The sequence below is a fragment of the Chinchilla lanigera genome, unplaced genomic scaffold (genome assembly GCF_000276665.1).
Source record: "Chinchilla lanigera isolate Chin_1 unplaced genomic scaffold, ChiLan1.0 scaffold00044, whole genome shotgun sequence".
NCBI classification, from domain to species: Eukaryota; Metazoa; Chordata; class Mammalia; order Rodentia; family Chinchillidae; genus Chinchilla; species Chinchilla lanigera.
The window spans coordinates 13,026,304-13,041,113 of record NW_004955445.1 but is presented as its reverse complement, the minus strand read 5'-3'; the positions used below and the strand labels follow the sequence as shown (position 1 = coordinate 13,041,113).

General features: G+C 45.1%; 1 protein-coding gene across 1 annotated transcript; it reads right to left on the bottom strand.

Moving 5' to 3' along the window:
* Positions 1 to 9,024: 9,024 nt before the first annotated feature.
* On the bottom strand, positions 9,025 to 13,683 carry Fitm2 (fat storage-inducing transmembrane protein 2). The gene is made up of 2 exons (XM_005392483.1): positions 12,935 to 13,683; positions 9,025 to 10,815 (listed from the first exon to the last, which is right to left on the bottom strand). Exons 1-2 carry the CDS (start codon positions 13,273 to 13,275, stop codon positions 10,200 to 10,202), a joined length of 957 nt encoding a protein of 318 aa, XP_005392540.1. The 5' UTR covers positions 13,276 to 13,683; the 3' UTR covers positions 9,025 to 10,199.
* Between the last annotated feature and the right edge of the window lie 1,127 nt (positions 13,684 to 14,810).

Sequence of the window (14,810 nt, the reverse complement as noted above, 5' to 3'; positions counted from 1 at the left end):
ACTTACTGTGTACTTGATGGACATTTACATCATGCCTCCCATACACTAGGCCTTGTTCTAAGCACTTTGCAAGTATTAATTCATTTAATCCTCACAACTCTTTAAGTAGGTTCTATTTCCTGTTTTATAGATGAGAAAACTTGAGGCACAGAGAGGTTAAGGAATTTACTCAAGGACACAAAGCCAATGTGTAGGGCAGAATCAAGATTTGAATCCAGCCAGTCTGTATTCATCTTTTCACTCCTTGGCTTCTCTAAGTGCTTTATTAACTCCTCTCTGCCTGAGCTGTAACACTGTTGGGGTAGGTGGGGGACCCTGCTTTTGACAGGTTGGAGCTGCTTGCTTTATTGTCTGTACCCACTGAAAGTAGGTTCATGTCTCTGAATTAATGCTGTGCCCACTGTGCCTAGCACAGAGACTGGCATGCTGGGTATTCCTCAACTACTTTGCTAGTGACTGTGGACTGAGGTGCGGCACTAGGAACCCTCACTTACTCTCCAGAAATGGGCTGAGTCTGACCGGGGTGAGGACATACAGCACGTGCCCACCTCTGGATGCCACGCTAGATATAATATCACTCATTCTTTGTAGGGACTGTATCAGGTTACTAACAGAATTACTGTAATTTCTGTGACTGGCTGGCATGTGGGTTGTTGGCAATATTTCATTTTGCAGATAACCGTAATAAAATCTTTCTGGAAGTGTTTCCACATGCAAACCCATCACTGAGACTGTTGGGTCTGCATGTTTGAAGTCTGGATACTAGCAGGTCACCATGTAAGCAGGTGGTACCAACCTGCCGCCCCTCCCCTAAGGGAGGACAGCAGCTATTTAGTATGGTGGGTGTTCAACTTGAAAAGCCAGGCCCTCTATGAGAAGGCACTGGGGAAATTTCTAATGCTGTCTAAATGATGGGATTCTTGTAACAGAAACTATCTTTTTTCTTTTTTTCCTTTTTTGAGATGGGGTAGGTGTCTCAGTCTTGCCTGGGTGGTTTTAAATTCCTAGGTTTAAGTGATCCTCTTGCCTCAGCCTCCCAATTGCTGGGATTGCAGGTGTATGCCAATTTTCCCTGCTAGAACTTATCTTCTTGGTACCTATTAAAATATTTTATTTCCGAGACTTTTACAAAGACCCCTGGGCCTGGGATATAGCTCAGTGGCACAAGCACCTACCTGGCAAGCACAAGGTCTTGAGTTCAATTCCTGGTACCCCCCCCCCAAAAAAAAGGCCCCTGAAACTCACCTCTCTAGGAATTAGATTCACACTCCATTTCTAATAAGTACGCAGAAATCCATACAATCAGGTCTGAACTACATTAGTGTCCATGCAGAGAAAAAGGAGGTGGCAGTGTTAAATGGCACCTGAAGTCAGCTCACTCATCACTCACTGAGAAGCCAGCTGCCACCTCAGCCCTGACTGGGAGTTTCTTTTCATGTTGTTCCCATAAACAACATGGGAAGAACTTTTCATTAAGCAGAACAGGGAATAAGAGTGCAGATTAGAAGGCTGGTGAGACTCTCCAGTCTGCCCAGATTGTATATTGGATGAGATTGAAACCCAGAGATGTTCAATGACTAGTTCAAAATCACAGAAGAACACTATGATGAATGTGATTGTTATACATACCTAAAATGTACCAATAAAATCTGATTGGAAAAAAAAGATCACAGAACAGCAGAAAAAGCAAAGGCAGAACTTAGTCCAATCCACTGACAATCCTTTAAGTCTGCCATCCTTCAATCCTGATTACTTTTTAAATGACAGGAAAAGCTGAGCACAGTGGTAAAAGCCTGGGGAGATTGAGGCAGGAGGATCACAAACTTGAGGCCAACCTGAGCAACTCAGCAAGATACTAACTCAGTATGAAATTTTTTTAAAAAATTGGAGCCAGGCATGGTGGTGCAAGCCTATAATCCTAGAACTTGAGAGACTGAGGCGAGAAGATAGGCACAAGTTTGAGGCCAGCCTGGGCTACATAGTGAGTTCAAGCCCAGCCTGAACTACACAGCAAGAACCCAACTCAAAAATAAATAAATAAATAAACACACCCCCAACAACCTAACTTTCTCTCATGACGTTCCACCTTCCACATGTCCCACCCCTTCTCAATAGCACCAAGGCTGGCAACCAAGCATTCAACATTTGGGCCTCTTGGAGACGTACAAGATCCAAACTACCGGAGCCAGGGATATAGTTCAATGGCACAGTGCCTGCCTGGTAAGCTCAAGGTTCTGAGTTTGATTCTCAGTACCAAAAATAGAAAAGAAAGAAAAAAATCCAAAACTATTGCAAACTGTTACCTAAAAACAGGTACAAAAATTTACTCAAAGAGAACAAGGACCTAAATGTAAGAACAGGAACTATAAAATTCTTAAAAGAAAATGGAGCTGAATCTTCATGTCTTTGGGTTTAGCAAAGGACTCTTACACATGAAGCCAAAAGTGTAAATAAAAGGAAAACAATAGGTAAATTGGGCTTCATCAAATTTTAAAACTTCAAAGGCACCAGAGAAAGCAAAAAGGCAGCCCACAGAATAGGAGAAAGTGGGGCTGGGGATTTAGCTCAGCAGCACAGCACCTGCCTGGCAAGCATGAGGTCGTGAGTTAGATTCCTGGTACTGGAAAAAAAAAAAAAAAAACCAAAAATAACAATAAAAAAGAATAGAAGAAAGTAATGGTAACTATGTATCTGTTAAGGGTCTTATAGCTAGAATACATAAAGAACTCCTATAATTCAATAAAGAAAGACAAATGACAATTTTTTAAATAGGTAAAGGATCTGAAGATACTTCTCCAAAGATATTAAATGGCCAATAAACATCTGAAAAGATTCTCCACATCATTAGCCACTAAGGAAGGGCAAATCAAAATCATAATAAGATACTTTATAACCACCAGAATATCTAGAATCTAAAAGTCAGATAACAAATGTAGGTAAGGATGTGGAGAAATCAGTGCTGGTGATGGAAACACAAAATGGTACAGGCACTTTGGAAGACAGTTTGGCAGTTCCTCAAACAATTAAACAGAGTCACTGTGTGACTCCACAATTCCTAAGCAAGGTAGCTACCCAAAAGACATGAAAATTTATGTGTATACAGAAACTTATACACAAACATAACAGCATTGTTCATAGCATAGCCAAAAGATGGAAAGAACCCTAATGCCCATCAGAGAATAAATGGGTAAACAAAATGTGGATATATCCATACAATAGAATAATACTGGGTCATAAAAGATAATGAAGTAGTGATATGTGCCATAACACGCATGGACCTTAAAAACATTATGCTAACTGAAAGAGACCACATGTTATTTGATTCCATTCATATGATGTGTCCAGAATATGGAAATCCATACAAACAAAAAGCAGAGCTGTGGTTGCTTAAGGCTGAGCAATATATAGGTGGTAGGTGAACGACAGCTAAAGGATATGAAGTTTTATCTTTAGGTAATGAAGTCTACAAAACTGTGTCACACATGTGGATATACTAAAAACTATTGTGGGTTGGGGATGTGGTTCAGTGGCACAGTGCTTGCCTGGCGTGCATGAGGCCATGGGTTCAATTCCCAGTGCCATATGAAAAATAAAAAAGAATATTTTAAAAACTATTGAACTGGAAACTTTAAATGAGCAAATTGTATGGTATACAAATTATATCTCAATAAAGCTATTTTTTAAAAACTAAGAGCCTACCAGATTTCAAATACTCAGTATAAAAACAGACTATAATGTATCTCATTAGTTAATTTTATATCGATTACATTTTGACATGTTTTAGATGTTAAAATATATTAAAATATACACATACATACATACATAGGAAGGAAGGAATGGAGATATGGCTCAGTGGTACAGCAACTGCTTAATGTATGTGAAGGCTCGCATTCAAAACACAGTACCACCACTACCAAAAATAAGACAGGAAAGTTAGGTTTCCTTTGGAAAGGGCTATGTGAATAAAAACGCAGGAGCATGGGAGCTGTCTATGTGCCTTTGAATGTGCTGTCCCCAGTGTCTTCGGTTCCCTTTTCTATAAAAATTACTTGGTCTCTTCTTCAAGACCCAAAAGAATTGTCACTTCCTGTGAAAATCGTTCCTGTTTCTCCAGGGCACTGGCTGTTCCCTGCTCTGTGTCCCCAGGCCCTGACTGGTACTATATTTGGGTTCTCAGAATACTTAATGGTGTGACTGGTTCTTTTCCATGAGAGTAAAATTCCTCAAATCAGAGATGTGTTAGATTCATCATTGCAGTTTTGATGGCCGACCCTGATTATTGACTTGATTGGATTGAAAAGTGACCCCGGAGGGAGGGCCTCTGGCGCACGGGGAGCCATGGGCAGGGAGCGCCTGTCTTCCGGCTGGCTCACTTTCTGCCTCATAGGCCCCTGGAGGGAGGGCCCCCAGCGCAGGGGGAGCCATGCGGCCGAGAGCGCTGTGGCGCACTGGCCTTCAGGCCAGCTGCCACTGCTCAATTGAGAACTATCATGACACAGAAAAACAATGACACAATTGGCCCACCATGCACCGGCTGCAGATGCCCACCTAAGGACGTGTGTGAATCATTCAAACCTGGAAAAAACCCTGGGAATACGTGCTATACAATGGGCCACTCTTGCTCCTGCCATTGAGAACCAGAAAGGTCTAGAGTCAGCAGAGGAGCAGCTGCCGAACAAGGACTCGGAGAACATGAGAATGCAGACTAAGCCCGAGGGGTCAGAGGTCCTGTGGACTGGGGTCATGAGAGCCGCTTGGAAGCTGTAAACCAGGAGGACCTTGCATAATACATGCAGAGACTCACTGGAAGCCATTCTTCCCCTGACAGTACAGGCTGTGGTGGAGCCCCGGAGAAGTCTGCAACAGGATTCCTGCTGCCTGTGCTGACAGTTGGGGAGAGGACACTAACTGCTGTGGGGTCCCAATGCAATGGGAGGCTGGAGAGAAAACGCTACCAAAAATGGCTTTGGCCCCAGACGGCTCACTTGATTTTTGACAAGCCTTAGGTTGTAACTACTTGTTAGATCCTTCTTGCGTACTTTCTGTCTTCCTGAGAAACCACTTCAAAGATACCAATATGTATTACAGCAGTCATTGATATTTTCCTACTAATCTATCCATAACTCTGTAATGTTTGTATTGTTCCTATCCTATTTCATAAATGGATACATGTTTATTATTACGTGTTTCCTACAACAACCATTGAGAATAGTTAATGATTATTCAATAGGTCACTCATGTATAGTTCTATTTATTTTCTTTCAAAGATACCTAAGTACAGTACAACTATTGATAATCTCCTACCTCTTTTGTCTGTAACTCACTATTATTTGTCTATTTGTTTTCCTGAGAAACTATCTTGTAGATAACAATATGTAAAACAATAACCATTGATAATTTCCTACCACTTTGTCTGTAATTTGGTAAGCCCCCCCCCATTACTGTTATCCTTCTCTTACTCTTTAAAATAAAAAAAAAGAAAGAAAAGTGTCCAGGAAATTAGTAAGCACACTTCTGGGAGGGTCTGCAGGTACCCAGAAACAAACAGATCATGAGGGCTCTAACTTCACAGTGGATCAATCCACTGATGAGATCATAATTTGATGGCATCATTGACAGGTAATTGAAACTTAGAGGTACAGCCTAACCAGAAGAAGTGGCTCATAGGGACATGGCCTTGTGGACTATATCTGTTCCCTGGCCTCTTCCTCTCTGGTTCTTTATCCTCTCTCCCTGCTTCTTGGCTGCCAGGAGGTGAGCTAATATTCTGCCTCACCTCAGGCCCAGAAACAATGGAGCCAGCCAACCATGGACGGAAACTTCTTAAACTGTGAGCCAAAATCAATCTTTTCTCCTTTGTTTTCAGGTATTTGATCACAGTGAAAAAAGCTAACTAGTATAGCAGCACACAGCTTAAGCTATGAAAGGATGGACACTGGTGCATAAACTCCACAAGGGCAGGAGCTGGTAGTCCTACCCTAGCTCCTAGCTCCTAATATAAACACAGGAAGGGCCTCTTTCTGCTGAAGGGGTGTAAACAGTGAAGCTATGCAGCATGAATCAATTCTAATACTGGAGCCAAGAATCTTTCAACAGACACCCCCTGGGAGTGCCAAGTAGGTGAGATCGGTAAGTGAGAGGGCAATGAAAGGCACAAGAATCTGTCATAGGTAGAGGCCTCCAGGGACACAGACTACCTGCAAAGGGGACCTCACCCCAGTGAACTTTGTCACTGATCTTCAGCCTTCCTTTTGTGAGGTTCTCCTCTCTTCTGCTATGGCAGCTGACTCAGCCCTCTGGATCGTAAGACACAGGAAGGGAATAAGGCAGGCTAAGAAACAGATATAGATATATAGAAATATGAGTCTGCCAAAAAAGGTTTACACACTGCAGAACAGATGGTGTCCTCCTCATATGGGGGACCCTAGAGGATGTCACATATCACAGAAAACCCACTACACTGCCAGCCCTTAGAGAAGAAATTGAAAGTGCATGTGCATGGGCCTGGGATATAGCTCAGTCACCCAAGTGTCTACCTGGCAAATGCAAGGTCCTGCATTCAATTCCCAGTATTAAGAAAAAAAAAAAGAAAGTGCATGTGTAGCAATCTCAATGACGGAGGTTACCAAAGCAGCATTCTGCCATACTAATAAATGTCTAGAAGCTCATGGCCACCACTTTAAGCATCTCTTATAATTGTACAGGCTAAAGATAACTAGTAATTGTCTCATGATGTCTCAATAAATTTAGTATTAAAATATTTATACTTTTTTGGGGGGCTGGGGATTTAGCTCAGCGGCAAAGCGCCTGCCTGGCAAGCGCAAGGTCATGAGTTCGGTTCCCGGTACCAGAGAAAAACCCAAAAAAAAAACCACAAACAAACAAACAAGTTTTTTCTTTTCTTGAAGTATGTACACATTTTTTGGTAGACTCTGTACATATCAGGACTTAGGCAGAGAGAGACACAGAGAGAGAGAGAAACTCCAGCCATGATATACCCTATGTGTAACAAATAACTCAAGAAAGAATCACCTCCTTCCATGGTCCTTAGTTTGCCGGGCCCTGGACTTCCTTAGGGTGCTGAAAAGGAACACACAAAACGCTGGAATGAAGGATATCATTGTCTCCAGTGTATTTTAATTTGTTTGTTTACACACAGGATTTGTGTGTATATAACAGCGGCGGGAGCCATTCTCTAAATACAATCTGGTACCCAGACAATGACAGATGCATGTGGAAATGAAGCGTCAGGGAAAGAACCTCCACATAGAGGAAAATAAGCATGGCAAAACTCTGTGGTCACAGATACCCACAGGGCCTCTTGTTGGGTACCTGAGGACCGCAGACACTTTTCAGAAGATAAGACTATTCCAACAACAGACCCAGACTCCAAGTAGCCCCCAAAAGATGTTAGCTTCTCCGCCCTCTCTAGAGAAACCAGAACATTCCAAAAGCCGTCAAGAAACAGAGGAATGGAGATTATCACCTGTTAAGTACATACGTTCAGCACTTGACATGCATCATCTCCCTTGACCCTGACAGTCCCATCTCCACTTTCTAGATGAGGAAGACGTGTAGCCCACAGTTGTATGGCTACTGTAAGTGGTACCACAACCTGAATCTATGGCCCATGTTTCCCTGAGCCCAAACTCTTCCTTATGCCATGATTTTTCTGAGGAAAAGGCAGGGTGCTAAAAGGGGATGGATGCAGTTCAGAAGTAGAGGACTTGCTCAGCATGTACAAGGCCCTGGGCTCCATCCCAGCACTCCAAAAAAGAAAATATAAATCACACTGAGAATGAGGAATTGGTGGAAGCCTAACCCATACAGAAGGCTGGATAACCAACATTTTAAAATATAAAAATAAGGCCGGGCATGGTGGCACACACCTATAATGCCAGCACTCGGGAGGCTGAGGCAGGAGGATCGTTGCGAGTTCAAGACCAGCCTGGGCTACAAAGTGAGCTCAAAGCCAGCCTGAGCTACATAGTGAGACCCTGTCTCAAAAAGACAGGAAAAAAAACAGAAGGCTGGACAACTGACATTTCTGATGTGTAGTGTTAAGCCGGGATCAGACCTTGTGAGAAAAATGTCTAGAGACTGAAGTGTGACGAATAAACTTCTGATCACCCTGTGGTGGGCCTGTTCTCTAGTGCTGAATGTGAAAGTTAGGGGAGACTTCAACCCCTGCAAGAAGCCCCTGCCACCTACCCCAGCCCCACTCCCAACCATAGGGTGTGAATGGAAACTCCAGAGTACGAAATGTCCTCTCTAGTCCACTTGCCACATCTTGCCATAGCACTGTGGTGACACCTCATTGCCTATGTTTCTTCTCCTTTGAGAACATCTCATGTGTTGATAAAGTTGGCCCACAGCTAAAACAGCATACAAAATACATATTTCAAATATACCATATATATATAAAATGGTCTTTTTGAGACAGGGTCTCACCATGCAGTTCAGGCTAGCCTTGAACTCATTTTGTAGCCCAGGCTGGCCTCAAACTCACAGCAACCCTCCTACCTCAGCCTCCCAAGTGCTGGGATAACGGGCGTGTGCCACCATGCCCGGCCTTATTTTTATATTTTAAAAATTACCCTGATGATACGCCAACCTCCTAACAACCTGGGCCTGAGTTAAGCTAGTCAAGTTAGGGTTTATCAGTTAATGGTATTATCCAGCTTGGCTGGGGGAGGGGCATCAAAGCAGCTTCAAGGGCGATTATCCATAAGGCAAAGGGGCTCAATTTGAAAGGCCTAAGGAGCCAGTCAGAGAGAAGAGAGGGGACGTCTTACAGAATGTGGAGCTTGTGGGATAGAGATGACAGGATTTCTAAGCCTCCCCAGCATTCTTACCACGAGGGCTAGAAACTCAGAAGTGCTACAGAGAAGAAAGAAAAGACCAGCTGATTTCAAGGCCCGTGGAACAGGCCCAGGTTATGGGGTGCTTTGTTGGCGGTGCAACAACAAAGAGGTGGGGCCAAAGTCATGGCGCCACTTAATAAAGATATCTTTGCAACAAAGCTGGCTTCCAGCCATGAGAGGGAGAAATTTTACTTCACTTCTGAAACATCATAATCATGTCCAAAGGTGAAAATGACTTGGGCCACAGCATAGGGACTAATGCACTTGTCCTATGACCCTGAAACACTGTTCTGACTACACAACTAATACGTGGTCAGGAAAGTTCCAGCACAAAATTGTGTAAAATTACTCTGACTCGGTTTTAAATTCACCAAATTATTAGCCTGATTTCTGGTTCCCTTCTTAATACTGGAAATAACTCCATGAGGTGAAATTTAATACTATAAGCCAAGAGTTTGGTTTATAAAAAGTAAATTAGTGTTCTAAAAACAAAACCCTCAAAACAGTCTACGTGTGCCAAAGTGCAACACCGGACCTATGAGTTATTTTCAGTTTTGTCAAAGAAGAACAAACACCACAGTCATTATTAAAAACTATGAAGCAGTCACTCAAAATAGAAGAGGGGGGAAAAAAGTAACCTTATTGCTCCAAAATCCGACATATAACAACAGACAACATGGACATTGTTCAGTATGTAAAAATCAGCTAGCGCTCAGTTAAAGAGCCACTGCAGCGTAATGGGTCATTTTCGTGGCTGATCACAGCCAGCTGTAATATGCAACATTCCACAAAAGAAACAAAATACTATAATGAGATAATGTCTTTCAGGCACTGGGGTGTTTTATACAGAACCCTGCCAGAAATAAATGCCTATGGCAAAACTGACCAGGGGGAAATACTGTTAAAAAAACAAAAACAAAAACACCAGTATCAACAGCCGCTAAAATCAAAAGACAGCTAGAATCAGGAAGACGGCAACAGAGGAGTCCTGAGGCTATGGCCTCCCCTTGAGCCATGCCACAGAGGCATTTCTGATTCTGTCCTTTCATTGAGCTTTAGCTTTCCCCTCTAGGGACCAAAGGGGTGTTCCAGATAAAGATTAAGTCTTATCAGGGACAAAAACTGTCTGGTAGGAATGGTGATGCTGGTGACACAGGTGATATACCAAGAAGAGCCTAAAGGCTGAACTTGTACCCCAGACTTCACCACCACTCCCCAAAACTGCCCAGTAAGCTTCCCCTCTGAAGTGGAATCAATAATGCTATCAATAACTAAATAAATTAAGTGAAAATACATTAGCCATTGTCCTGCTGTCCAACTCCCCTTTTGTTTCCCTTATTTCTTATAACTGTCTTGCTTCAAATTCAAAGGAGAGCTCTGGGGAGGAAGTCCTGGGGAAAAGGATTTCTGATACCAAAACCCATATGTCCCATACCAACCCAGCAAACCAAACAAGGTGCCAAACACCTTCTGGGATACATCATGGAAATAAACAGCTGTGCACAGAAACATCCACACCCAAATGAAGGTCAAGAAGTCCAGGGCGACGACCAGGGTAGTAATGGCAGTGTAGAGGCAGTGGCTTCGGTCCACCTTCACCTCATGTAGCACGGCCATCTCTTCCACAATCATGAGGGCACAGAAGGTCAGCAGGAAGGAGTGACCTGAGATGTCAAAGCCATGCCAGAAGCCTCCTTCCCTGTGGCAGTGCTGCTTGCTCTGGCACTCCTTTCTGACCCCCTCCAGGGCCGGCGAATGGTAGCAATTGCCAGTGTAGTGCTCGATGTTGGAGAAGAGGGTTGTGCAGCCGTACCAGATGGCTGTGCCCACAAGCAGGGTGCTCAGCCGCCGTAGGACCAGGCTGGCCTTGCCCGTCAGGTGGTAGTTGGTGAGGGCAATGAAAGGCAGGAGGAGACAGAATGTCCAGGCCCAGGCCATCTTGACAAAATACCTGGCGGAAGAGGAAAGTAGCGTCAAGAGGGGACAGGGTGGCAAGCAAACAACATTATGACTTGGGTCTCTGGATTTCCGAGGAAGAGAAAATGAGAATATTTGGTCAAAACTATAGATCCTGCCCAGTGTGGTGGTGCATGCCTATAATCTCAGCACTTGGGAGGCTGAGGTAGGAGGATCACAGTAAGTTCAAGGCCAGCCTGGGCTATATAGTGAGTTCAGGCCAGCCTGAACTACATAGCGAGACCCTGCCTCAAAAAAAGGAAAAAGAAAAAGGAAATCCTAAGAGTTATTCTGTTTTAAGCCCTTACTATGTGCTTCACTTACTAAGTGAAATTAGTCTTTAATGCTATGAGGTAGGTGCTACTACAAGGTGCCCCCTTGTAGAGATAAAGAAACTGAGGCACAAAGAAGGATAATGCCAAAATAGAGGTGTTAAGTATGGAGCTGGAGTCCAAACCCCCAGTCTTGTTTTTAACACTGTGTTATTTGCTCACGGAAGCAGTAATAACTGAGCATCTACCACATGCCAGGACCTTTCACAGCATTTACTTGCCACAGAACACTCACAATTGCCTGGAAAGGAAGGTACAGTATTATCTGTCTCATTTTAGCCCAGAATCTTGAAGCTCAAAAAATTGAGTTCCTTGCCCAGGGCCATACTCACACACAGAAGCACAAATTAAAACGTGCTTTGGCCAATCCCAAAATCCATGCTTTTTCTACCATATCACTGTTCTTTCCTACATGGCAGAAAAGTCTTTGAACAAGGAGCTTTATTTCATCCTTGAAGAGCCAGGATTTTAACCCAACTCTGACTCCACTTGTTCAAACACCTCTCTAGGCATCAGTTTGCCCTGCAGTTAAATCAGGTTGAGGGCACCAAATGAATCTCAAAATCCGTTTCAGATCCAATGACTCACCACTAGTTTCCTCCCATTAATTAACATAGTACCTTGGAAGAAAACACCAGAATCCATGGCTACCCCTAAACAACAGGGACTCGTGTGCCAGGCCGGCCTTAGTCAGCAGGCCAGACTAAGCAGTAACTCCCTTGTCTGCCTCCCTTGTGCTCATGCAAGGTGGCTGCCCCAGGGACCAGCTATAGGAAACACACAGGAAAGAGACTTGAGAGAGGCTACCGCCACTCTCATAATCTATTCTTAGCCCAGCAGGGGAGGGTGGGTGAGGACAGAAGGTGGGCCAAGGACAGAATGCCTCTTTCCTAAGTTCCAGCAGTTTCTCAGTCACCACCCAAGGGCCTATCACTAAAGTCCTCACTGCCACTGATAATGAGGGACTCGCCAGAGCCCAGACTTGTTGGGCATTTGATGGAGCTGCCTGGGAGCGAAACCAGGGGTTTAAGTAAATCATCAAAGTTGGGCTAACTCTCGGGGGATTCTGGAGACACTACTGCTGAAGAACTGGGCTCACATCAAGGGAGAAGTTCCATCTTCAGTTTCCCTTTAATACTGCTGCGGTGTTTTTGTGCTATAAATTTACAACGCAGGAGTTAAAAGAAAAAGCAGTGGGTGGGTGGAGTTGACATGGCCCCAAAAGCCCTGCCGGGATTGCTTTGTTGGGCCACTGCCATGCGCTACGGTCGGCTGAGGAAGGTCCAGGGAGAGGCAGGGGAAAGGTCAGAGACTGGAGGGCTCCACTCCTCCGCCCGTGGGGATTCTGTCATAAGCCCACGAGAGACTCTCAAAGGTGCTGCTGCTGGTGGCAGTGGGGTCTTCAAAAAGCGACGCCTGGGTTCTGTCGGACAGGATCGACCCAAGCTGGCAGGAGAGGGTGACATCTCCCGAACAGGGCAGGGACAGCTTCTCGTTCCCAGGGGCGGTGGGAGAGGCTGGTTCACCTCCAACCCCAGCCCACGCTCCCACGTACGGACACCACACAGCCCTGCCCCGCACTGCCTGCCCCGTCAAACGCGGGCTGCAGTCTCTGAATCTACAAACACGAAACGCTAGCGACTCCGAGTCGCGACACTCGCGCAGATGCCGCTGTCCCAGCTGGAAGGACTTCTCCTCCAAAGTCTAGTCCGTCCCGGCAGCTAACCCCGGTCAAGCCACCGCGAGGCTACGGCACAACAGGAGGACCCGGGGTGCACTCACACGTTCAAGACGTTGCGCTTGTTGCTGAGGTAGCTCTCAGGCAGCGGAGAGAGCTCCTTGAGGAGTGAGCCAGCCAGCATGGAGGTCACCAGCGCCCACGGCAGGTAGCGTCGCACGGCCGCCCGCACCAGCGTCCACCTGAGGAACCACTCGCAGCGCTCCAGATGCTCCATGCCAGACCTCGCGGGCCACCGTCCTCCTCTGGTACCCTCTCGGCCACCGTCCTGCCCTTCACAGGCTGGCGCCGCCACGTCCCCTCGAGCGCATGCGCGCCGTTCACGGGCCCCGCCCCTTGAAGAGCGCTCAGGCTCCGGAGTCTGCGCACTCCCTCTTGTGGCCATTGGCTGCCTTTGCGTCGTGCCTGTATGGGACTCCTAGTTCCCCAACTCTTTGCGCTTTCAGTGGCCTGGCTGCCAGGCATTGGTCTCCAGCTACTGGGGGTTCCCCTTCGCCTCTGGGTCGTACCCACATGTGGGAAAAGGCGCTTGTGGAAGTGTTTGCTGGGGGTTGAGGAAGAATAAATGTAGCCCTGTAGGAACTGGAAGCAGTAGTTACAGCATCATTTAGCATCTCTGGGAGATGGAGAAAGTACCTCCATCTGGGCCTTACTTTTCTCATGTGTGAAATGGGGAGACAAGAGATCTGTTTTCCCCAAGAGCTAGTTTATGAACCGAGGGGTTTCTGATGGTCTTTTGTGTAGAAAAGCACATATGATGAAATTCCACTGGAAAGTCAATCTATAAATAATTAGTAACCATTTTTTAAAATAAATATATTTTCATTTAAAATAGCTGTGTTTATTCATGAATATGTTGGATGCTGGGGGTTAATGGAGCTCACACAAAGGCACTGATGACTCGAATCTAAATCATCAGAGTTTCCCATGACAAGTCTTTCCTTTGCCTTTGCATTTCCCTTTGCTCTGGCAGCTGTCACAAATTACCATAAGCTTATTAGTTTAGGACCGCAGGGGCAACCCACTTTCCTGGTCCCCTCCTGTCTCTCAGGAGCTGTGGCTCCCTCAAAAAATTTCCTGCTCTTCACCTCCCTCATTTCTCAAAATTCATTCTTGAATTCTGGGGAACATAAACTCCGTGTATCAGACAGCTGGCAGGTTGGGAGTTACATTTATTTCCCCTATATCATTGGGAGGCGCCCACCAAGATAACTGCAAGGAGATGGGGAACTCAGTGTCAAATTCTCTTACTCCTTTAGAAGGTACTCTTAAGCACTGGAAATTGTTTGACCCTCATATATTGAGAAAGAGCTGTTTAATATCTTCCTGCACCTGCTCGTGGCCAGCTTACCCCCTAGAGGCGAATGGAATGAAGAGGGAAGTATTGATTGTACTATTTCACAACTAGAAGTTTACCATAAGAGAAAGGGATAATGGTCAGAATTACCTTATATTCAGACTTCTTCTGCGTTAAAGGATAATCCTTATTTGTGTTCAGAATATAAATGTAAGGCACAGGAGAACCAGGCACCTCTGGCCCCTCAGGCACAATTGGATACATCCACTATCTCTGAGACAGGCTCCCCCACTTGCCATTTGGATCCTGAGGATGAGGTTTCCAAGGCAACCTTAATCAAAGCCTCATCCACTATCACCAAGCCTGAGGTCCTTTGGGTCCTCAGGGTGAGGCTTTTAAGCCAGCCATAATTGAAGCCTCTACTGGGCCATATCCATTCTTAGCTGATTTTGTGCAGGCTCCTCAAGGGTGATATCCCTTACAGGAGACAAATGGCAAATATATCCTACCCATGTCCACGTGTCCTTTTCTCTCAGTGACCTCAAACAGATCAAAGAATATCTAAAAGTTTTTAGATGACCCTGATAAGTACATCAAGGCCTGTAGAGGACTTACTCAGACGA